The 26,888-nt window shown below is 37.9% G+C and overlaps 1 protein-coding gene across 1 annotated transcript in view; it reads right to left on the bottom strand.

The window, feature by feature from the left end:
- LOC149803047 (serine/threonine-protein kinase SMG1-like) overlaps positions 1 to 26,888 on the bottom strand; it is a 257,744-nt gene that overhangs the window by 143,222 nt on the left and 87,634 nt on the right. Inside the window, exons 30-34 of the mRNA XM_089952603.1 lie at positions 19,774 to 20,358; positions 18,540 to 18,699; positions 9,750 to 9,810; positions 9,234 to 9,329; positions 1,473 to 1,661 (exon numbers count right to left, since the gene is read on the bottom strand). Coding sequence (XP_089808729.1) covers positions 1,473 to 1,661; positions 9,234 to 9,329; positions 9,750 to 9,810; positions 18,540 to 18,699; positions 19,774 to 20,358 — 1,091 coding nt within the window. The remainder of the gene's footprint in view (positions 1 to 1,472; positions 1,662 to 9,233; positions 9,330 to 9,749; positions 9,811 to 18,539; positions 18,700 to 19,773; positions 20,359 to 26,888) is intronic.

Below are 26,888 nucleotides of genomic sequence, written 5' to 3' on the forward strand. Positions count from 1 at the left end.
TGACAATCATGGCATTGACACAGTGGTTTAAGAGAGGTAAAATTCAACTTAGAACCCCCTCTGTTCCTGGACTTCCTAACCCGTCAGAAGCTGCGAACATGGATCCCATTTTTACCCATGGATAAATAAAAACAGAATTTCCCCCTATTTGAAGAATGTGAAGAAAATCACAATTGCAATCAAAATTGGTATTTGAAACTTTGAAACATTCCTCATTTTGTCATTGAAAATGTTGGTTATGCCCACAAATTTGAAACAACATCATGAAATTCACAACTTTTAATAAGAAGCTGTAAATTTTGTTAAATTTAACAAAATTTCAGTACACCATAAATATCAATATTCATGGAACTTTGATACAGCAATGCCTACTGGTGGCTTTAAGAAATAAATTTTAGTTAAATAAGCTCTGTCAAGTGAAATTTTTGTTTTTGTTGTATCTTTTAATTTGGTTTCAGTGTAATCATGATAAATGTGATAGGCCCTCTTGTATTCAAAGTGAAAAGTGTCAATCTATGATCACAGCTATAACGAATTCCATCTTGTGGAAATGTCTGTTTTATTGTTACAATCAATTAAAAGTAGACCTGCTTTGTATTATCACATTAATTGAACCTTTTCTGTCAAATCAAACAACGTTGATGGAATAAAAAAGTGAAAAAGGCATGGAAACACTTTGTTTTCCAGATATGGTTTATTATGGCGAAGTGAGTTACTGAGTGAACTTCAAATTCCCAAACTGGCACTCAAGAAGTCTGATAATGGATAAACTGAAATTTCACTATTATTTTGTAATGAAATCACAGCACTGAGGACTTATTGTTCTATTAGAATTTGTAGAAACAATGTTTCTTACACTGATGGTTGTCATTTCATGAAATAAATTTCCCTATTTTTGAAAAAAGTAATTTTGTTTTTTGTTTTATTGTGAATCAGCAATAACACTTACATATAGCCATAATCACATGCAAACAGCAGTGATGTAACACATATTTCACAGGTATGCACCTGATTCTGCTGAAGCCTTCAGAAGTAATGTTTTTAAAGATCTTTTACAGGTTAGTTATCTAAAATAAAAATAATTTATACAGAAACATGAAGTTTCATTAGAAAAAACTATTTATTGACAATTATTCCCAAAATGATTATAAAATTATCCAGGAGTCCATTGGCAACTAGCACCCTCACTTATGCTGTAGTCTATGCTTTTCAACCTAATTGTACATTGAGTTGTTGACAGAAAGGTGTTATATAAGACTTAAAACTTATGAATACATTGGGGAATGATCTGTAGATGTGCATACTAAAACTGTCAGCTATCTGTGAGGGTGGGCTGAACTTTTTGGGTGGGGTGGGGTGGAAAACACTTCTGCATATACATTCGAGTAGGGGGTATGGGGAGGAGGAATAACTGAGAAAGATATAGAGATAATGCTATGTTGCTAAACACTTTTAGCACTTAAGATGCTTACCCCTCCATTTAGCTGCAGAAAGGTGAAATATGATTTGGCTGAGAGTTGGTAGTAGTAGTAGACACGTAGGACCACCCCTCTCCATACATTAAGGAGTCTCTCCAGACAGTCATCACTAGCAATCTGTAAAGGGAGGCAACTGGCTAACAGCTGTCTCCGAGTTGTCTCTGCTCCATCATCATATTGGCTCTGGATGAGATACAATTATAAAATTATAAATTTCAACAAGAATTCTTCATATTAATAATGTCCAAAAGTTTGAGTTGACTATGAAAACTAATGTATAACTTAAAGAACTTTCAAAAGCTTTAACACAAGATCATAACATATTGTTGATGATAGAAGTGACACAAATGTCTCAATTTTTAACACACGTTCTACCAATCTTTGTTTCAGATATCTTTACAAATCAAATGTCGGTATTCAGAAATGAATGTCTCCTAAAACAGACAACTCATTGTGGCTTTGTTTCCACCAGATTAAGGCAATCATTTCATATCAGCTTCTCCTGACTCTTTATGCATATTTATTTATACACACCGTATGATTATACCTACAAAAATAAATTTTGCAGCTTCTACTTTTACAAGAAATATTGAACAAAAAAACCCCGCAAATATGTCCAAGTAAAAAAATCTCATTGTAAACCAGATGCAATGATGAGTCCCCATAACCTTTTTTCATTCAAATGTCTTGCAGAAGCAATACAGAAAAATGTAAAGATCTGTCAATTAAAGCATAAAATTACCTGGGTACATTTGAGATTTGGCAATTAAAGTTTAACATTACCTGTTTATTTTGTGATTTGTCAATGAAAGTATAGCATTACCCATGTATGTTGGAGATTTGACAATCAAAGCACAGCATTACCTGTGTGTCATTTGTCATTTATCAATGAAAGCATATCATATCCTGTTTGAGATTTGTCAATGAAAGCACATTACCTTTATGTTTGAGATTTATTAATGAAAGCATATCATTATCTATGTTTAAAGAATTCTTAATTTTATCATGCAACACTATAAACATATTTAAAATTTGTATCCTTTCCAAACAAAACATTGTAATATTACAATTTCAAGAATGAAATCTGAGACATTTAAATGTAATAAATTACATAATTAGTTTGCTAAAATAAACATCTAAGTAATATTCACCATTTTTTGTAAGATGTAACAAAAATAGATGTAAAGATCACAAGAACAACTGGACCTCATCCCATTTCAATCAAGGTACCAATAAAATAATATTTATACACATACAAACAAACCCAAAAATTCATATCCACCAAAAATTCATTTTTAGAAAAAAATGTTTATCTGAAAATATTTACCTGATCACAATATCATAAAGAAATAAAACCAGCTACCTACTGAATCCAGTCTTTTAGAAAAGAAAAAAGTCTTTCCCCATCTAAATACCATAAGACAAAAGGAAGAAACTCTTTCCCATTACCTCCACTGAAAATAGATGTCATTACCAATCAGCCTGATGTTTATCACTTTAAACTATGCAATACATCAGTAAGTATGCTCACATTTGCAGGAAAGTGAGGGGGACTTTAATAATAATATGAAGTAGTTTCTCAGATAAAAATAATTTACTTACCCTGTCAAACACATGACCCAATCACATGAACGTTAGGAGAATAGGTATTAGGTAACTTCTACCATGTGCAGTATTTAAGGAAGAATTACTGGATTCCCTATATGAAAGATAGCCTGCTTCCGAACAGGAGAACAGGACAACTAATGGTCATGTTACATGTGAATACTATACAATGATAATAAGACAGCTTTTAAGTGCCAGGAAAGCAAACAAGTAAATCCAGTAAGTGCTAAACCCAATCTGTGAGGTTGTGCTGATGTCAACTGAGTCAGGTTGTCATCTGGACCACAGCCACTGGACTGAATCAGTTGGAATTTCCAAAAATAATGGGAAGACAAAAGGGGATGAGGCTCCATGAATAAAATCCAAATCCCCTCCAAGCCAATTTGAATGCCCAATGCTTTCAAGAAAACGTTTGATCCAAACCTTTCAAAAATAGAGTATGGAGCCTACAGCCATTGTTGCTGGCAGGTTGCTGTTATGGAAAGTCACTGGTGACTATTGCCATGGGAAGGAGAAACCTGGTTTCCTGTCTGTTAAACTGCCTCTGAAACACTGGGGGGCCTGTTGCTACATGTATTTTCTCTTAGCCCAGAAAACTGTCTCTCTAGTGTGGCTGAGCCTGAGATGGCCTATATACTGAAAGCAAGGCAAGGCAAGGCAAGATAGCTCTCCTGCTTCATACATTCTCAGTTGTACCACTGAACCGCAATGCCATACCAAATGGTATTGATCTCAGAACCAAAGAGTTGTGTGACTTCCATAAAATCCAAATTCGCCAAAGCGGCTGAGGCATAAGCCATTGATTGCTCTTTGACCTTGTTAATTATCTTGGACTCTCATGCATGATCACTGCCTTATTTTTTAGCAAGGTGAACAATTGCTAGGAACACCAGATCTTGTTGTTGTTGTTGTTAGGTTTAACACCATTTTTCAGCACAAGATAGGCTATACATGGCTGCCAGTATAAATGGTGGAGTAAGAATCCGGGAAAACCACAGAAAGAACCACTGACTCACGAGAAGCTACTGGCTAGCTTTCTCATGTACCCACAATGGCCGAGCCCAACACTCAAACCCACACAGACAGAGGTGCGATGGCAGTGATCCATAATGAAGAGCGTTTTAGACTACTTAGCCACTCAGGGCCTGAACACCAGATCTAGCCACAAATATTGGTACCAATCAAGTTGAAAACCTGTGGTTTTGACCTTATAAAACAGCAGAGCTGACATAAACTGACACACTATTTTTGTCCTAGTTTGGAAAGTTGTGACTTCAATGTTGGTGGCTTGGTTGGTTGGTTCTGTGCTTTACTGCATAGCAACACAACTAGGTTATTTAGTGCCAAGGCAACTGGAGTAAAGTGTCTTGCTGAAGGACACTATCGTAGCAGACCCATGGTAGTCTGATGGTATGACTGGAATCCACACCCTTCTGGTCACAAGTCTGGCATGTCAATCAATGAACCACCACTGCTCCCCCTACTGTAAATGTCTGACTGTGTGTGGTCCCAGTAAGACAATATATAATGCTGGTCACTGGCTTCCCCATAAAGGCCTTCAAATTTCCAGGGTCAAACAAGTTGTCTGACAGATGATCAGAAATCTGTTACATTTCACCAACTGTGGCAGTAGACAGAAGGACGATGTTTGTCCTCCACTTCCACATTTATTTAAGTCCTAACATTGTATACTTGGCTTGCAGACAACAGCAAAGGACACTCTTAGGGTGGTAAAACCCTGTAAATCTATTCTATGCCTGCTTTGAAGCTGAACTTCATGTGCTTCATGGTGGGGTTGGCATAAGCCAATTGATCTAAGTTATCCTCAAACTCACAGAATGTTATCATTAGACAGTACTTCCATGCATGCACAGATCATACCTGGTGGCATGGATGAGGCAGTAGCATGGTATATGGATATGCCTTGAATGACAGGTCTGCCAGCCTGCCTAGAGCCGCAGCTTGTCTTCCCATTGCTGACTGAAGGAAGGGCTACTGGAAAGTGTGCTGGATGGACAGATGGATGATTGGCTCAATAGCTGGATGTATGGTCTATTTGGTGGCATGGAATATTTGGTTGGGGTATCATAATTATGTTGTCAACTGTTGCACCACTGATTTAATTGTGACCCAGGTGCGTGTTTGTCATGAGTGAGTACGTGAGTGAGCGAGTAATCAATCAGTGCACAAAGCATGAAGGGAATGATAACGTCGAGCACCTGGCAACTAATAAAAGTCGTAGGCATTTATCCTACAAAATCGGGAAAAACCTCATCTTACTCAATTTGTATAGGCCTATGGTGTCGATTACAATTGAAAAGAATTGTAACATCTGAATATTTAGGGTCTTCGTGTCTGGTAGGTTATCATTTACGTGCTATCATGTTTATATTGAAATAATGGCATGTGGGGTGTGTATCATATATGTTCCATTCTAGTAACGTATATTTAAGTATTTGTTCCGTTCTGCTTTAGTATTGTATATTTAAATAAATGTTCTGTTTGCTTGTAGGTTTTTTCTTTTATCTCACACGTTTTCCTGATGGATAATAAACCCCACAACCTGCAAGTGTTGTGTTTGCTTTAGTTTATGCAATGCTTCCGGTTCACATAGGAACTGCTTCATTGAAATTAAAATTATAACACAACGATCTAGATGTCTGGAGAAGGTGTTGCACAAACTAGTAGAGGGTGTATGAAAAGACGGCAGAAAAGAATCAAATACCACATTTAGAAAACAAAGGAATTGCAAACACATTCTTGCAGAAATCAACTCATGAACAGGGTGACAAGGCAGTTTTTTTCTTAAATGCCCATGTCAATAAGTAAAAACTGAGACAGAATGGCGGTGCATTCACTGGTAAACTGTTCCATAGAATATAAAATTCAAGGAATTTGCATTTAGATGAATGGATAGGGCTATGAAAGTATGTATTGATCAGATCAAAAATATTGCAAGCTTGTTCCTTTTGATAAAGTCATAATTAAATCAAATGGCACAGTCATGTATTTGTTGAGCCAGTTGAGATCTATCACTGGTTTGAGTTAAAGTTTGCTTTTGGCACAAGAAAAAGCCTTGAATAATCCCCCTGGAGAGTTTGGTATGCAACCCTCTCTACATCCTATATGTAAAGTAAAGAATTTATTTCCTTCAGTAAAATTTCTACCTTTTCTCAGGATAGGCTTGAATCTGCACCATGGAAGGGAATATGAAATGGGAGAGGTTTTGAAAAAAAAATGAAATTTAAAGCCCCACTGAAACAACTTTTGTCACTTAATCATTTTCCAGTAAAAGGTCAATTCAAAATTACAAAAAAAGTAGACGTCTGCTGCCCACAGGTACGTTTTTAGCAAGCAGTGTAAATCACTGGCAGTTATGAAGCTTGGGGAAAGAGAAACTTGGTTTCCTGCCCTTTTTTAAATGGTCTCTGTGACTGAGGAGTGTGTTGCCATTCAAAACTAGGCTGTGGTCAAGACTGATTTATCTGGATTGGCATAAAGCCCAAGGTGGAGAAAAATGAGATATGCCTGTTCCTGTACTTCAAAAAAGTGAACTTTCCATTTATTTTTTAAGGGTTCAGTCCAGGTATGCCGAGGTCACTGTTGACAAGAAAGATCTGAAGAGAATGACAATGCAGATGATTGTTTTCATACAGACATATGGATTGAGACTTGAGACCAAAACAACCTGGATCACCCATTTGTTTCGTAGAGTGAGAAGTCACTAGTGGTTGTTGGAAGGTGTGAGGTTGGAGAACCTAGTTTCCTGTCCACTTTATTATACTGGCTCTTAGATTAAAAGTCTGAAATTGGATTGTGGTCACTGATGCTGAGTGGGTTTTGGCCATCTCTCCATATGCCAACAATCATTATGGCTGAGACCGGTGGGTGAAAATCCAGATGGATTAAGGAAAGCTGGGGGGGGGGGCGGGGGGTGGCTGATCTAGTGCTGCCTGCTTCTGCATGTCCTCTATATGGCCACCCAAAAATCGATGACTAACCCAAATGCAATAAATGCTGGCCAACGAGTGATACATCAATGATTAGCAGAGGAAGGCATCTCATCACATTAAATTAAAGTTATAAGAAGCCATAAGGGCACTGACTTTAGAATGATGCACTGCCCTATTAATTACCTTGGCAATGCAGACCATAAACTCCCATGCATGACATGACGTTCTAGCCCTAAAAAATTTACTAATGATTCCAAGTCAAACTTCAATGACATGACCACCATATTTTGCACACATTCAGAAGTGATCAACCTTGAAAGAACTGCAAGGTAGGCATGTTTACTGCCACAATGTTCTTATGAAAATGATATTGAGAAACATGCCTGTGGTCCTGGATTTTGTCTAAAAGATGGTCACAGAATTTGTTATTTGATTTGTATTTTCACCAACTGCAGGAGGACATGAAAGGATGGGCGTTCATCCTTGTCCTTGATATCTACAGAGACTTTGACTTTATTGGCCTGACTCAAAGTTGGCAGCAGTGTGCACTCAAATGGTGACATGATCCAGTAAATTTCCTTTACAGCATCTCCAAAGCAAAACTCTCTCTGCTCCTTTGTTTCATCAAAGTGGGCAATAGATTGTGTCTTTCGATGCACTCACTGTGGCTTTTTTTAAGGTGCAGCATTGCTTCTATATGTGTATTTAACATACCCATCAGCATGGAGGTAGCATGCCATTGTCCCAAGGTGTAACACAGTATTTTTCCGCTGGACACACCAACTACATCAAGACTGCAGACTGGACTGACAATTGGGCAGTCAACAATGTATGTGTCACCAGCATGGATGGCCTGTCAATAAATCTAGCTTCTGTTCACTATTCAGTATGTATGAGCTGCTGAATGGTTGGACTGTCTGCAGGCAAATGAAATGATGTCGGCAGTAAAGACATCTGAAACAACATGGCAGTGAGGTCAGTATCTTACCCCTATACCTGGACTTAAAGGCACTATGGCCACGCTTGGGCAGGCAGGTGACTTGCACCCACTGCCCTGCAAAAAACATGGGAGTGACAAATGGACACAGAGAAATTCCTCCAAAGCTAATAACTGTGAAGTCATCTTCTGATTAGTCTCATCTGTGACTCAAGCAATGTTTGAGTCTGGTGTAGCATCAACACATCCAACACTGTTCCCCTGTCTCTAACCAGCCAGACTGACATCTGCTGATGGAAGGGGAGATGCCATCAGAGTATGTATCTCTCACTATGTTCACTGTACACAAGGTTTTTGGATGGACACTCAGGATGTTGCTATCCAATGAATTTTGACTCTGCCCAACTCACACCCTTTCAAACATACATGGTACCATGGATCATGTTCCCTCCAAAAACAAATTGCAAATACTGCAAGGTAATGCTGACACACATTATGTGCAGATGGGTAAGTGTCGTGATTGTCCTTGTTCATTTTAACCTTCTTGTATTAAGAACATTTCATTGCCAATAATCATCTGAAATGACAATAAATAAAAAAGAAAAAGGAAAAACCCAAAAGTGTCAACAATATAAATAACCGCACTCCTTATAAATACAAGAGGGTAATTCAAAAAGTGTTTACAATTAAAATGCACAAACACAAGTATCAATGATGTTCAACTTACCAGGTTGAAAAACTGAAGTCCACAAACTGTCAAAATTATGCATAAATATCAACGACAATTCGCAAATAAGGTTACTAACAACTTGCAGAAACCTAAATTAACAATACTGTAGCATACATTTCCATCGATGGGCAGAGCTACAGATGATCTTGATGGTAATCAAGAATCAATATTTTGCAATGTTACCCATCTATCAGCATGAGGTTAAGCTGATTAACATCCATTATATGGGTAGCCACCTAGTGGTAAAAAGAGGAGGCAACCAAGAAAAGTTTCTCCCCATCTGTCTATATGTTCATTTTTTTTCTTTCCAGAAGGGCTGGACTTGAAAGGAAGCAGCATTTATTTCCTAACATTAAAGTCATCAAATGAAGGTGTTGAACAAAGAAATAAATGAATTCACTTGGCACTGAGGGTACTAATTTAACAGTTTCAAAGCTGTATGAATTTTCAAGCAAGATTTTGGAAGTAAGATTTATATATTTCAGCTGAATAGAATCATCACATAAGACAAGATCATCTATGAAAGTTACCTGATCCTGATCACTGATATCCTCCTCACTAGAGATACCCGAGTGAATCTGACTTAGAATAGACAACACTGTCTCAGTCTCCTCCACACTTGTGCCCTGATAATGATAATAAACCAATGAAGAATTTTACAGTCTTATAATTTTTTTGGTAATGTGTATAAATGATAGTGTAAACTCCTTTTATTCATAATCTTTCAACCTTTCAATAAATTCAGACAGACTTGTCCAACTTATGAAGAAGAGCAATTTCATTTGATATCTTACTTTAACTCAGCATAGCTGCAAAATTCAGCTTTATAACCCTTGCACTACAATCTTTTTTTCCATATACAAACTTATTTCTCCACTGTTTTGAAATGAGTCTTGTTCAAATTTAGCTAACTTAATGTCACATCTGTCCTTAAGGTACATGCATATCAATTAAAACATAGGCTGTCTTATTAGTTTATACCCACTGTACCAAAAACAATACTACAATGACAAAAATATTTTGGTAACCTAATTAGATGAAAATACCTTGGGCAGCAAGGAAAGTATGGCTAATTTCTCCTCAGGATAAAGTTCCACACAACCATGACTGAAATGAGATGAAGGGAAATACATGGGTAAATATGTATTTAAAATATGCATGACAAGAGGCCCAAGATGGCCTGATATTGCTCACCCAGATAATCAGCTAGTGGATCTCTCCTGGATCTCTCTCTGCCCTTGTGGACAAGACATTGATTTATAACTCATAAAACTGTTCACATTCCCACCATTAATGGACATACACCTACTTGGTATTACCAGAAAAGTTAATCTGTACAGCCAGAATGGATTCCTGGATCTGTCCTTACCCTCCCTATCCATGGAGTCACATAAATAATTCAACCATTCAAAGGTTAAAAGGTATTTTTTTTGTCATAAACTATTGTTATGTTTTTCAAGTTGTTTTATGTTGAAGATGTAAGAACAGCTCTTTATCTATTTTTGAGTCAATTCAAGTCAAAATGCTGAAACAAGCACCTTCTCCCAATAATAAAAAACAACAAAGAAATATTACAAATTCAACAATACCTAATTTTAAGTGGGTGTAGGTGAATAGAAACAGTCCTAATTTTTTGCAATGTTGTTTCATACAAAGTGGATTTTTAAGATAGTATATTTGGGAATGAATAAAATCACCAAGCATAAGCAGGCACCATTGAAAATTGATCACAATGAATGTCATCAGTGGTTACCATTCTGTTAACTTGTCATATAAACTAAAATATATGTTTCCAGTAAACAATAAGATATACAACTTCTTCCCATTTAACTGAAAAAACTCTGACTACTATTAACTGATTATTATAGTAACATTTACCATCACAACAGGATTCATGTTGAAAACCTGCTTTTGTATTATAATAAGGGAACTCATGTTAAGCAAAAAACTACACCTGTTTTGTTCACAATCCCCTTAACACATTACCCTGGAGCTTTGCCTAAAAATCGAGTAGGAAACACATTTTAAAAGCTATTTCTGAATAGACTTGAAAACACCAAATCCCCGGTGATCTTTCAATAACATACTGCCTAGTGGTGTTAGAAACATCGATTTTCATTAGCTATTTGACTCGTGGATGAGCAGAAGGGTAAAAGTTGGACTTCTTTTTTTTTTTGCTAAACGGAGCCATTATTTTTGTATGGAGGCCACTCTTTATTCCAAATGCCCATCTTATCCTACTTTTTGCGAAGGCTCATCTGTCTATTTGCAGTTCATACCAGTTTGCCTTAGATCTGAGACCAAAAAGTCTAAAATCTGGACACAAAATCAGATTCCGACCACGGGCAAATTTTAGGCAAAAGAAAGTCGGGTCCAAAAAATGAGGTTTTTCTATCTGTATTTTGTAGTGCAACTAGATATTCAAGATTATTTGGTATCATTGTAGAGCTACATATGTCTACCTTTCTATAATACCACTCACTTTAGTACATCATGCATAACCATGAAACAACAGAGCTCGGCAGTAGGCTACTACCTCCTGCCCCGTAAAGTTGTCGCTAAGGGTTAATGTGTTAAAACATAAAATTTATGTTGATACAAAATCCATCTGATTCTGAAGTTAATCTATTTCTAACAATTTTGAAAACTACTGGTTCTGTCACATGAATGGATAATAACTTCAAAACATGACATACACCCAAAGGAGCTGTGGTGGCTTATTGGTTAAGGCACATCAGATCAGCCTGGTTCCTCATTAATATACATGGATCTTGCTCTTTTCAAATCCATCTAACATCCTGATGAAAACAACTTTTAATAAATCCTGTACATTTTGCTACTCCAGAAAGAGCCAGAAATATGCCATCATTTCCTTGAAGTAGGAAATTGATATCTTCTGATTTTGTATCAACATACAAAGGCTGGAAAATTATGTTTTCCTTGACGCTTCTTGGTCACAAATGAACAAGAATGAACAACTATGACATAGTCTCACTTGACATACAAAAGGAAATGAGCAACAGTCTCTGTAACAAGTCTGTTATCATCAGGTTCCAACAATTTGACCAATCCCCTTTTAAATAACTTTCAAAAATAATGCTGCCATTCCGACGCCAATTCCCCATCGAAGTCTCTCAAACTGTCTTACAAGAAACAGTTCAACTTCTATCGGCCTAACCTCACAGAAAAACTTTCAGTCATTCAGCTTGTGAAATCTTCCATTATGCAAAACTGCACAAATGCAAAATAACTGTAAATCAACCCAATGCTTTACATCTCAACATGATCTAAACTTTCTGATGTTGACACTTAATGTGATCTAGCAATCAAGATAACAAAACAGCCAATCAGATAAAAGACCACCTCATTAATTGGAGTGGATGTAGCTCATAATCAAACAATATCTTTATGGTACAAACTTAAATGCCATGTCTGATCAAAAATATGGCCCCCAGAGAAGTCACAAAGTCAGTCAAAGCATATGCAAGATCACCTTATTAACACATTAACTCCTGCAGCTTTTTGTCATTTTTGCCTGAAAATCGAGTATGAAACACATTTTGAAAGCTATTTCTGAATAGACTCGAAAACACCAAATCCCCGGTGATCTTTCAATAACATACTGCCTAGATGTGTTAGAAACATCGTTTTTCAGTGGCTATTTGACTTGTGCATGAGCAGAAGGGTGAAAGTTGGAGTTCTTTTTCTTTTTTTTTCTTTTTTTTTTGTTGCTAAATGGAGCCATTATTTTTGTATGGAGACCACTCTTTATTCCAAATTCCCATCTTATCCTACTTTTTGCAAAGGCTCATCTGTCTGTTTGCAGTTCATACTGGTTTGCCTTATATCTGAGACCAAAAAGTCTAAAATCAAGACACAAAATCAGATTCCAACCATGGGCGAATATTGGGTAGAAAAAAATCAGGTCCAAAAAATGAGTTTTTTATCTGTATTTTGTAATGCAACTAGATATTCCATATTATTTGGTATCATTGTAGAGCTACATTTGTCTACCTTTCTACAATACCACCCACTTTAGTGTATCATGCATGACCATGATGCTACAAGTTTGGCAGTATGCTACTACCTCCTGCCCCGTTAAGTCGTCGCTAGGGGTTAATGTGTTAATATGTGTGAATGAGGGTCACAAATGAAAACAATCTAAGACCCTGTAGATGAAAGCTTGAATACAAAATCTTATCAAAATCAGATCAGAAATATGGCTTCAAGAGTTGTACAAGCTGGGCCAAACAGACACGAGATCATCTCATTAATATGTATGAATGTTACTCATAATCAAACTCTTAGATCTTAAAGATATTAGCTTAAATACTAATTCTAATCAAAATGCGGTCATAAATATGGCTTCTAGTGTGTTCAAAAGCTCAGCCAATTAGATGCAAGACCATCTCATTTATATGCGTGAGCAACTCATAAATTAACTCACCTGAAATCTTGATGGCATAAACAAACCTAACACATTTAATAAAAATCGAACGGAAATATGGTCTAATGAGTGTTCACAATCAGATGCAAGATCACCACATTAATATGTATGGATGTCACTCATAATGGAACTCATAGACTGATCTAAGCTTACATGCCAAGATGGATCAAAATATGATAAGAATTATGGCCTCCAGAGTTTTCATAGGCTCAGCCAATCAGATACAAGACCACCTCATTCATATGTGTGGATGTTGATCATAATCAGATTTATCTGAAGGCATGATAAGCTTTCATATTAAAGCTCACTGAAATCTGATTAGAAATTGGGCCTTGTTAGTGCTCAAAACAAATCTTGCCTGGCAAACAAATCATGGATGAAAGATGACTGACACTGGACTATACCATATAAACTATTGTATTGCCATATCATGCCAATGAAATGGGAACTAAGTGCCTTTGTCATGAACAATGTGGCCTATAATTTAACATAAATTTCTCTGTAGCTAGAAGCATAGACTGAGAAATTTGCTAGCCTTCTTGATCCTCACAAGGACATTTTCAGCCTATGGTTGGTAGCTACTGGTAATTTTGAGCCCCAATACAAAGGGGAAGCATACCCAGGCTGGCCTGGGGGGATAAGTTGTTGTTGTGGGGTTTAACGCCATTTTTCAGCACATGGTAGGCTATACATGGCAGCCAGTATTAATGGTGGAGGAAGAACCTGGGAAGACCCAGAAAGAACCACTGACCCACGAGACGCTAATGGCAAACTTTCTCACATACCCACATTAGCTGAATCCGAGACTCGAACTGGTGCAGACAGAGGTGAGATGGCAGTGATCCATAACGGAGAGCGCTTTAGACTACTTGGGGCCCCTTGGGGGGGGATAAGAAAACAATGATGCAATAAAGGATGGCACATCAGTGTGCACTCATTGCAACATAATATGACAACATTTAACTAATAATACAGATGAAATCTGTAAATAAGCTCCTGGCATATTTCAAGTAGTTAACCAAAATAACTCTTATACATGTGATTGATGATGCACTATAGAGTTATTTTCAGTAATACACCAAATGAAATTGAGAAATGATGGCGAAAAAATTTCCAGTACATAGACTTGTTGTTTTTCATAATGTATATAATAAAACGTAATACATGAGAGCACTGCGATGATTCACTGAAGTTGAATACATGAAAACCAATTTTCTATTAAAATATGTTTCTTCAATAATACTTACCCAATCATAATACCTTAGAAGAACTACTACTGCCTCACAAATCCAGTCCTCTCAGGTTAAAACATTTTAGCTAAACGGCTAAAAGTTGTCTGCTCACTTTGGCATCTAAAGTGATCTCCCCTTGATACAAGGATTAGCACCAAATTCCAGGAATTCATCAGCTACTACTGAGCAGAAGGCACACTCTCTATATGGAAGTAACTGCAGGGAGGCTAGGAAGATGCAGGTGTATTATGACTGGATAAGTATTATCAAAGAAAGATATTTTTCTAGAGAAAAATTGATTTTTTTCTTCAAATATGTAACTCAATCATAATATCTATGGAGAACAGGTATGAGATGGAGGGAGATACATCCTCTGACCCCTAAGAGATGAGACATAGCTTGTAAATATTTTAGATAACCAAATTGGAAATTGTACTCCATATGTCAGGCAGCCACTTTGAAAGGGAAAAACTTTCCCACCTTCAAATCAAGCAGAAGTCATGAAGCTGTCAAATCATCTGGAAAAGTAGCCCATTGTACCATGGGTAAATGTCCCTCCAGATCAAAGTAAGTCTCTTAGGATGAAAGATCTCTGATAAAACTAGAGAAGTGTCTCCATCCCACAGCATGGATAATTACAGTTTTACTCATATGCAATACTTGTGGCAACTGTTCTAACTTCTTAAGCCAATATACAAAGCAAATACAATTTTGTGGGTTTAGCCTGATGTGCAGAACAGATAGCCCACTATATTAATGATAAAAGTGTTCATGTTTATATGTCATTCTTCCCCTCTTTGAAAGCAAATGATGCACGATCTCCAACAATGCAATGATTCAGACTACCTGAAATATCACTTAAGATCTTGCACAGAGTCCTGTAGATGACTCTGAGATAAAGTGTTCAGAGTTGACAGGAATTATTACCAATATCTGATTACCAATGAACAATAGCCTATTCATTGCAATTAGAGCAGGAGGCTTCGCAAGTGATGCTGATCCATCTTATCAAAATTGCATGTAGATGGATTCACCAATATGAAATGCATTCATCAATTTTGTCTGCGAATTGCCAAACCAGTGAGGAGGCAGGACTTGTATCAGTGGTGAACAATTAAGTTCTTGAAAGCAGTTCAAATATTGTCTTGTTCAGCCACTTTCATTCCCATGATAAATTTAATTTGGGCAGGGATCCAGTGTCACTGGACAGGTGAAATCCAAAATGAACAGAAGATCCAATAGGTCTTTGGTTTGTCCACTATCTTCTTTTCCATGATAACACTATGTGCAAGTGATCATAGAAAGGTAGGCTTAACTGTGATCTGTGCTAACTGTTTCTCATCAGTGTGCCATAGGAAGTTAGCTATCGAGGTATGGATGCCTACATTGGTATCAAGTGATCTTGTGCATTCCAGTGAGAATATATTCCACTGACTTTATATGCCTCTAATGTGTATGGCCATCTCACTTAAGGGATTCTAAACCACTTGTTGTGAGAAGCATTTGTTCTTAAGGGGGTATTTTAATAAAACCCAGAAGTGCAGGTTCAGTAATCCTGGGTTGGGATGAAGCACCTGCCATCACGTTGCTTAAGGTAGATGAGGGGGGATCTCGGTTTCTGGCGATTCTGTTGTGAATTTGATGAGGATGGTCCAAGATTCCCATGTGAGTGGAGCAATTAGGATGAGACACTCCAATTCATTTGATTCCTGTATCAGCTTCAGAACCCAAGCTTATACCTTTGGCTATTCCAATCCACAGGGAAAGCACTGATTATCAAGGCCTTTTGGATCCAAAATTGGCGAGAAAAAATGTTGGTATTTTGGCATTCCACCTTGTCGCCAATAGTTCTATCATAGGTTGATCGAACTGAGCATCTGTCAAGCTAAAACTGAAAGATGAAGAAAGCATTCCATTTGTTTTAGTTCCTTCCTGCAGGACAATGAGTCCACCAATAAATTAGCCAGCCTAGAATTTTTCATGGAGGACACCACATTAGAAAATACCAAACAAGAATACAAAGGTCTGACGACTTGGTTCTGCTTTGTTGTTGAGACAAGTCATCACAGTGGAGTTGTCAGACATAATGAGAACTCCATTCTCATGTAGGTCCCCCAGCAACCAATGAAAACCTTTCAAAACAGTTTTCATCTCTGTGTTGTAGCTGAAAGGCATAGGAATAAATCTCCTTCTGTATAAGGTGTTGCTAATACAGGCTCCCCTTTGGCAGGCAAAGGCTTCATGGCAAGTAAAGCTTAGATTGATCTATTTGAGTGCCTATATAAACTGGATATAAACTGGATATTGTCCACAGTATGTGCCTGGCAGCACTTTGTGGGTTAGACTGATCCATGAGAGATCTGCTCTTTAACTGGTTTCATGAAGTGGGTTCATGGGTTTTGCGGGACTAAACTGGGCATCATATGCAGAAAGTTTCTAGCAGTACTGTGTGAGTTGTGGAACTGGGCAAGTTCATTTTCTGGTGGCTTATTCTGTATGATTGATTGTGGTTGTGGCCCACTGATATCAGAGTTATATGGCCAAGTCCGACATAGAAGGAACATGGCCATACTTGACTGACATGAAGTTGTCCAGTTCCCGAGACTGAGATGGGGTATGGGATACTGATCCACATAGCCAGTCCATAATTCTAATATGCGAGATTTTAACTGAGGCTAATGATGCTCCCCATTTCTGTCCCTAGTAATGATATGGTTTTGGACCCTTGCAAGAAAGCTGATGGTTTTGTCCCTCAAACTCTGTTTCTGCACCTTGCCATTAGTACCCTAAAGAACTGCCACCCACTGACTTCTGTCCATAATATGCAAGTCTGACATGTATTTAAGAAGTAACAACCATTAAAATAAGTACACATGTTGAGTGGTTGTCAGATTGGTCTCACTCACTGTCTAAATCTGTACGACAAAACTGAGCAGACAATATATACATCTGGTGTAGAGAGCATCCTGCTTTATGAATGTATGAGTGTCCATGTAGAGTTACCCACTATGATAAAAACCTGCACAGGTAGAGAATTAAAGCTATTAAGACTGGATGCTAAATAATCAATGAAGAAACAAGTCACCTTAAAGAAGGTAAATTCTGATTTTCTATAAAGGTAAAATCACTGAAGCATTGCTTATATTAACTACATGTATGAAGTTGAAGCTAAATAATCAATTCTAATGACAACTTACCCATAGTAGGGCCAATTGACTGCCTATACAGGTAAAATCACTTAAATGTCACTTGTAATTACACATACAAGCTGGATGCTATTGAGTAAACCATGCATAGAAAACTTTAATTATCCGACCACGGTGGACGTTATACAGTAAAAATCAACTGGTTTTCTATATTACACACAAAACCTGTACATAAAAAAGGAACTAAAGCATCATTATTGATCCTAATGAAGTTGGAGCTACAATATCCATTATGAGACACTGTTACGTCTAGGAAAGGCTCAGTGTCATTCTATACAGGTAAAATTGATAAAGCATCACATAAACAACTATGAAATTAGATGCTAAGAATAGACAATACAGAAACATAACTATGTATCCTGACTCAGTAGAAATATTACTAGTTAAGTTTTCTATGTCACATACCAGACATGCATGTATAATTACCAGTATGGCAATGTAAGGGGATGAAATTCCAACCTGTGCGAATATGGGATCAAACGCGCCTAAGTGTGTGAAGACGGCAAAGTGATAACATAATTGAAATTTTAGGAAACTTTGTCATCAGTGACAGGAAGAACAGAAATGTTGGAAATTTATATATGGAGTATACTACCCTTCAAAGATGAAACTCCTCAAACTTCTTTTGAGGTAGAAAGCTTCCAAACTGCCTGTATGGATTTTGTGAGACCCCTCTGTCTGATGAGAGAATGCTACTCAGCAGGAGTGGATGTAGTGATGAATTCATGTGATTTGGTGCCAATCCTGTTATCAAAAGGGAGATCAGCCTAAATGCCACCTTGGTGGTCAGATAACTTTTAGCTATTAAGTTAAAAAGTTTTATCCTGGGATGGCTAGATTTGCGAGGTAGTAGTAGTTCTCTTAAGGTTTATGATTCGGGAAAGCATCTGAAGAAGAACCAACTTGATTACTACACTCATGAATGACCATTTATATTCTACAGAGATTTACCTGGCATTATCAACAGCCTTTCTGCCCCACTTGTAACACCAGTTGGCAAGAGAGAACCAAGATTTGGGCAATGTCTGGGCCTCCATGGTACTCAGGTGAAGCAGCCTACCGATAACGCCATCAGAGTCTGACAATATTGGACTGTCCCCAATCTTCATATCTGAAATGGAAAGCATGATGTTGTATAATACAAATACTATCCTTGGACTTAAAATATGGTACTGTAATATCCAAATATCGTTTATGCTTTATGGAATCCCGAAAGCAGTCATCCATTCTTTACAAAAGTATTGATCTCGAGACACACAAAAGATTCTGATTTTTACTTGGAAGTAATATACAAATTTTGATAACTGTAAAATTATATCAACTCATGGCAAGCCACCAATGATTTTGTATGTTTAGTTTTAACAATCTTTTTCTTTCACATTCTGATCCATAAAATCAACAAGTTTTAACTCTGATCCAGTGAGAAGCCACAGATACAATATGGTTTGCATATGTAGTTTGAATGAAAATAATCATGCAAGAATGTGATTTCTTTTTTCTTTAGGTTAAATATGAGATGTTTCAAACTGTGAAAGGGGGAGTATTGTTTTCTTCACAAGTGGCTAGTAGTTTGTTGTGTTATTCAATTCCTGGCAAAATGCTCTTCAGGTGGCACTCTTGCTTCTTTTGAACTGTCCACTGCCACCACAAAATGATATCTGCAACTTCTGACAGAAACACCAGTTCTTGTTTGTTACTTAATCTGTCATGATATTTGCAAAAAGTAACAGAAAATATCAAACTGAAAACCTTGAGCCAGCAAATCTAGCACTGTAACTGTTAACTTTTCATCTTTTGGGGGACAGTTAAAATTAAAAATTAGCACAAAAGAATCACTGAAACATCAACTCAAAACAAGGATGCCCTTTGCAAGGTGCCTGAACCATGCTGGCAGTTTCATTTCTAATCTATGTCACTGGAGAGCAGTTTGAATTTATGCTTAGAAGCATACATGAAATCCATGAAAATTGGTACCACACAAATAAAAGCACTGTTATGATGAGATTTAACTGTTGATAAACAAAGAGGGTGACACAAGAGGCTAATACTGGCCTGAATTGCTCACCCATCTGATGTCTAACATTACGTCTGCAGTAATCTCTACTTCCTGAAAAAATTTCATAAACATCCAATATCTCAAAAAGAACACCAAAGATAATCTAAACAAGTATAAAAAGAATTTTACCTAAAATGCCCTCCACCACTAGTCCTTGACTCTTCTTAACTCCATTTTCCTCCAACTCTAGCAAGAGCTGTATACTGCGTGCTGCATTTGCTGAGAAATTGACATTATTAAAATCTCCTTGCCCACTATTAGCAGACAACTGACTGGCAAGACTGGACAGCATCTTGTGATCCAGCTGAAACCATTTCACCAGGGTTAACAGAGAGCGAGCACACAACTCGCTGCAAGTGGTAACCATATTTCGGTCATGAACAATGCTTTGCACATCACTATTTATATAACCCAGTACACTGCTGCACAGAATATCCACTGCTTCTCGAGACTGACCCATACTGTGAAGGAGCTTGGCACCCTCCCTCTCAATGCGGATAACCTCTAGTTGGCTGATACCATTATTTGTGGCTCGCAGGCTAGTGAGCGCTACATGCAGGGAATCTGGCATTGTGTACATGCCATTTTCAGTGTGAAGTGAGAGAAGAGTGGAGGCCTGAGTAAGAAGATAATGTTCTGCCAAGTCAAAGTTGTGCTGCTTCCTACCCAGAGATGCTGTTGCAAGTTGCAGTTGCAATATCTGGTTTTCCAACTCTGAAATAAATTAAGTAAAAACTTAATTGGAATATATCAAATTATTGATACATGTCCAAGTAAAATAATAAGTGTCTGATCCCTTTCTTCAAAACACTGTGCTGAAATGAAAAAATTTCACTGGTTCAAAGTGATTCATTAAAATGTATATCAAGGTAGTCGTGTAGTTACATCTTCTCACCTAAAATCAATTATAATTATTGTTCTAAATTAAAAACTAATACAGTTTAACCAAAGCCTATGCCATGCTAACTGTTGAATGCTCTGCACTTAAATTTCAAAAATCTTCCACAGAAAAATTATTGATTGCTATTATTGACTTTTATATTGGTGACCTGTTATTAAACTAAGTCAAGAAAAGCAAGTTTCAAGTAAATTATGCTTCTCTGAGAATGCTTACCTGATCACATTATATTGGGAATATTAGCCTGCCACCTCGAGAATCCAGCCTGACTAAAAGACAAAAATCATCTGTTTTTGTCTACCTCATATAGACGAGGGGAAATAGCTCTTGCCCATTACCTCCTCTTGCCGATGCAGGTGTCGCTAATCTTTAGATGAGTAATATACAAACAAAGATGCTCGCGTGGCAGGGAATTGGGGGGGAAGTTTAAGTAATGTGATTGGGTAAGTATTCTCGAAGAAACAATTTACTTGCAAAACCATTTCTCCTTTGAATATGATTCCCAATCGCATTTCTTGAGGAGAATAATACGAGGGGATGCTGAGCATCCAACCTCTACCTCAAGTATCATTATGGGAAATGATGGCTGGCTCCACATGTGAATGACAACCCATTCTCCTAATTACATAAACAACACAGCTTGGGGTCACTTGACCTGTGACCCTTATATCCGTTTAAGAAAATGAATACCTAAATCTTCTTACCTATAAAATATCACCGGTGAATCCAGTAAAGCTAACAGGATGTGTCGACTGATCTAGTTTGATCTGGTGGCTGTTTGTGCTGCAGCCATCAGACCAACCAGATGTAAGACTTTCTCTGTGACACTAAATCTTGGAGATAAAAATAAAGTAGACTCTTCATGCCAGCCAACAGCTTCTATTATATCTCAGCTCAAAATGTTACACTAGAGTGTGAGGACAGCAGAGATGGCTCAAAGCTTCTGAGCTGTAATCTTCGTGAGGTGACTCTGGTCAGATGAGACATAAGTGTACGTCAAGCATACAACTCACTTCAGCCATGAAGCAAGGACTTGATGGGTGATATCCTGTGTCCAGGCTCTCACCAGAATGAAGAGGCATTTGCGCATGCCTCAACTTGTCTCTGTGCATTTCAAGTATTGCTTGAGAGCACAATCAGGATCTTGCATGCTTGCTATTCTCGACCTGAATATTGAAGAAAGCAAATGGGTGATGACTCTTTGGACACTAATGCATGGTAACCTATTTAGAATACAAAGAACAGTTGTATCAAGAAAACCACTGAACCGTCTGATCTGAACTGATAAGAGGTTGGGTCAAAAGAAAGGGCATGCAGCTTGCTTACCTTGCATGCACAAGCTAAAGCTATAAGGAGACATGTCTTATATGATAGTAACTTTAGCAAAGTGTGAGCTAGAGGCTTGAACTGATTTAAATCGAGTCATATTAAACCTCAGGATTAGTTCCATGTAAAAGCAGAGTAGGGATTATTATTATGCCCAAAACTGTGTCTGCCATGATGCCGGAATGTGTCCAATATCATGGGGTGGTAGCCTTTGATAGAGATGAGGCCAATTGTATCTCTTCAAGAGAAGAGAAAAAAGTGGGCCAGTTGACGGATTAGGCACTCAGAGGGATGATGTTATCAGTATGGCACCAGTCCCTGAAAACATGCCACTTTCGCTCAGATACCTTCTGAGTGGAGGGCCTTCTTGTTCTCAAGATTCTCTCCACAACTAAAGGTTCAAACTGCCTGTCTCGGAAGGCTATCCTGATAAGAACCAAGATAGAATAAAAAGACAGGGCAGGAATGGAACACTCATGACCATGGCAGCTTGAGAAGATTTGGCTTGGCTTGGAATCATCCTGGGTAGATCAATCACTAGATCGAATAGATTGGTAACCCAGGACATGTACCCTCTGAGATGGGCTATCAAAATCATCTTGCAATTCCAACCCCATAACTTCTGGATTATTTTTGGGATGAGGACCTTTGGAGGGAAGGCAAATGCCCACAACCCCTCCCAAATGATTGACAGGGCATCCATGGCCCAAGATTCTAGGCTTGGGACTAAAGAGACAAGAGTAGGTAACTAGTAAATCCACCTTGTTACAAAAGGTTGATCATCGGATGCTCCTAAAGTGCGCAAATCTGAGTGAAGATGGACTGATTGAAAGACTATTCTGTATGAAGGACTTAACCTCTCCCTGGATTGAGTGTCAGCCAAGGCATTTAGTCTGCTAGGAGCGTGACATGGAGATTGTTGCACCTGCATAACACCAGCCATATCTGAACACACAAATCGGGTGATTTGGTACCTACCTATTTAAGGAGACAGGTCACCACCACAGAGTTGTTGGATTTAATGAGGACCATTTTGCCTGAGAGTCGATCTTTTCAGAAATGAAAGGCATTGACAACAGCCTTCATTTCTAGCACAGTGATGTACAGAGGTCATTCACTGGTGCCCATGTGCTGCTGATGGTAGTGAAGTCCAGCAACAAGTGGACACCACAACCATATGCACTGGTGGGGTACATACCGTTATTTGTGCTTGGGGCTTCTCCAGTGGGATTCCCATGGTCAGCCAACCTGGGCTACACCTTAGGTGTGATCGTGACGGTTGATCGAGAGGACTTGAACAGGGGCACCATTCTGCTCACAACGGCATATTCATCCCTTCGAATGGAGAGGCAAATTGATCTCACCATCTCCATCATAAATCTTGGAGGTGCCTCAAGTCAATGATGGGTCTCAGCTTGCTGTTGGCTTTGCGAATAAAAGACAACCTTGAATAAAACCCCAGGGATTGTGGTCTTTGCACAAGCTCCACTTTTTTTTTATGAATGACTATCTTCTGTGGTAGAAAGGCATCCTTCTCCCACTCTGAAAGGCATCTGTGAAGAGGAGAGAGGGGAGAGGTTGGTGATGAATGAAATCTGAAGCCCTCTGAAATGACTTGGATCACCATCCCCCCCCCCCTTCACAGGCTCTAAGAGCCTGGCTGGACAGACAGATTTTTCACTGAAATCTCTGTCATAGTAAGGGTATGTCACCAAGATCCCCTTAAATAATAGTCTGCTGGACCGATTCAATGAAAAGGTCCCATGTTGCATGGTCGGTAACAGCTGGACAGCCAGCAATGGTATGGTTTAATTTTATTGGATCCAATGGATCTGATACAACTTTTCCGTGCATCATGACTAAGAGGCCCAAAAACCATCCTCGGATGTGCAGGGGCACTTATGCCTACTGGGCTGCCTAAAATTGGGGAACACTCCCCCAACAAGTCGGAAATGCAAGTGGCAAACTAAGTGGCTGGGGCCACCTTCTCCAAAAGGTCTCCCTTGCTGGATGGTCAGTGATGGCTGGACAGTTGATAATGGCTGTATGGCCAGTAACAATTTGGTGGTATAAGACGGTGAATCCAATGCATCAGGTATGAACCCACTATGCCCTGATTTACAGGCCCAAAGGCCATGCTCAGACATGCAGGTGAACTTACCCCCACTGTGCTGCCTACAATTGGTGAACATTACCCAATGAGTTGGTATTGCAAACAACAAACTGTAGGCTGTCTTCCATCTGTCCTTCCCTTCAATGCCATCTTGACTATTGCTTTGAGCATGCATTTCATTTTCATGCATTTAGTGGACATTTCTCAGGACATGACACAGGAAATGAAAACAAAGTATAGATTAGTAAATCAGTATGTGACTAACTAGCTAATACTGTATCCCAGACTTCTCTGACATTGTTGTTGTTGTTCTTGTTAGTGTAAGGTTTAACGCCATTTTTCAGCACAAGATAATCTTTAATGATGGCCAGTATTAATGGTGGAGGAAGAACCCGGGAAAACCCCCAAAAGAACCACCGACCCACGAGAAGCTACTGGCAAGCTTTCTCACATACCCACGTTGGCTGAATCTGAGACTCGAACCCACGTAGACAGTGGTGAGATGGCAGTGATCTGTAACAGAGAGCGATTTAGATGACTAGGCCATGTATTACACATGCTGCATGTCACAAATGATGAACACATAGTATATACAAAACAAGAGTCGTGGTAAACTTCCATGCTCTAAAGTTGCATTATAGCATTTAGAGTATATTCTGCTGAAACTAGATGAGAAAAGAAAGCAAAGCATGGAGTAGTAATTCATCAAGTTACCAATATAAATATAATCCCTGTTACTAACAAAGTGAACAAAAAATCAGTGTCACTTTCGAAACTTGTATACTATGCTTTGAATTTATGCAAGGAAGTATTTAATTGACCTTTCTACTGAAACAATGCATAGAAGGGGGAAAAAGGGATAAATTAGAACGCAGGATGTAACTAACTTGGTAAAATCAACCCCATTATGAACGGAGCAAATAACAAAAGTCAAAGTCATGCTAACATGTAATGACCTTGCAGAGGTCAACAATAGCATGGTGTGACATGGTTTAAAAGGATGAATCTGGCAGAAATTGTGAAAACAAAGAATGTTTACAACCTGCAGCAGAATAATTAATCCACACAATAAATCCAGAAGAAATGTTGGATGATTCACTTAGAACACAAAAATGGCTTGGATTGTTGGAGGAAAAACTGTACGATGTTACCAGTACAGCAGCAAAGATATAAAATCTAGTGATAGCTGGCAGTGGAATGAGGAGGTAGTGGGCAAGAGTTATTGCCCTTTGTCTATATGAGATAGACAAGAAAAGACGATTTTCACCTTTTAGTAGGGTTGGATTTGTGAGGTAGCAGGCTAATATTTCTAAAGTAATGTTTTTGAGGAACATATTCAAAGGTGAAATGGGGATGTCAGGTCAAATCATAACAAGTACCTGAGAAGTATGAATTTTTTAAAACTGTTTTCACTGTAACATCACAGCAAAATGATATTCAATCCAGTTTGTACTCATCACACCTTTAGATATACCTAATGAGACAATTACCAAATAACAGTGATGTATGAATTTTTTCAACTGTTTTCGCTGCAACATAACAGCAAATGATATTCAATCCAGTTTACACTGATCACACCTTTAGATTGACCTAATGAGACAATTACCAAATAACAGCGATGTATGAATTTTTTCAACTGTTTTCACTGCAACATAACAGCAAATGGTATTCAATCCAGTTTATACTGATCACACCTTTAGATTGACCTAATGAGACAATTACTGCATACTTTAACATTATGACATATAGAATCTATGTTGGGGTTTGTACCGAGACAAGGAAATCCCAGTCAAGGGTTTATATTATTTGTCTCCCCACGTAGATTATTTTTCTCACCCAATATTTTCCTTTAAAGTAAAAAGAATTCTTGACTAGTGTTCACGTCCAATGTTTACATGTGGTGCATGAATATAAATATATTAATGAGGGCTGTGGTGTGACCGTTGCATCCAAGTACAGTTTATACACATGAGCAAAGAAAAATAACTACATAAAACGTCGCATAATAATGAGATATTATCACATTTAATATATGGATCTTTTATGAAATTGACAACAAATAATTAACATTTATTACAATAAACTTTTATTTTCATCAATTCCAATTTTGAAAAGTTATACTGTAAATAATAAAACAATATTGGCTACTCAGCTCTACTGTAGTTATTCTTAGTACAAGCTGTAACGAAGAGTAACATCTTTCTTTAGATTATTCATGGGTAATTCGAGATCTGTGTCACTATCGCATATAAATATTCTTTTCTTTGGAGGAGGTGAAACTGTGTGTTACATACTTGTGTTGTCCTTAATATTGATTGTAAAATTACCCCCGTGTATCACAGACCCTCCAAAAATGGACTCTAGCAGATAACCATGTGCTAAACTTTCAAGTTCACGGATTCTTTGAACATTTATTTTTCTGTCATGGAAATATGGCAAGTACTACAGTGAAAGTTGCTTATGGATTAATGTGCTGATGGATAAATGATTCCTTCTGGCTGGTAAGTGTATTATTTGTCATTAAATATTGTAGATATATTTCTGATTCAACCAAGGCACAATGGAGATGCTTAACAAAATTAGAAAAAAGCATGTTTTATATAACACTTTTATGGCTGTTACTAAGTTTTCTGTAGCTGTTAAGAGAGTTGGGAGACTATGAACTGTATAGGTATATAGTCTACATGCATGGATCAGTGCTTTCTGTTATACTGGTCATTTCACACAGCAATGAGAATTTTGTCCTATCTGTAGCACAGTCATTTTCAGGTCAGCATCATTAAATGTAGCTAACAGTATATAATTTGTTTCACACTTTCACACGAAATATTTAAAACTAGTTAGGTAGCTTTAGCTACATTTAATGATGCTGATTTAAAAAGGTACTGAGCTAGGCCTGCATATAGG

This window comes from Sinohyriopsis cumingii, chromosome 3 (assembly GCF_028554795.1).
Source record: "Sinohyriopsis cumingii isolate HCF-2022 chromosome 3, ASM2855479v2, whole genome shotgun sequence".
NCBI classification, from domain to species: Eukaryota; Metazoa; Mollusca; class Bivalvia; order Unionida; family Unionidae; genus Sinohyriopsis; species Sinohyriopsis cumingii.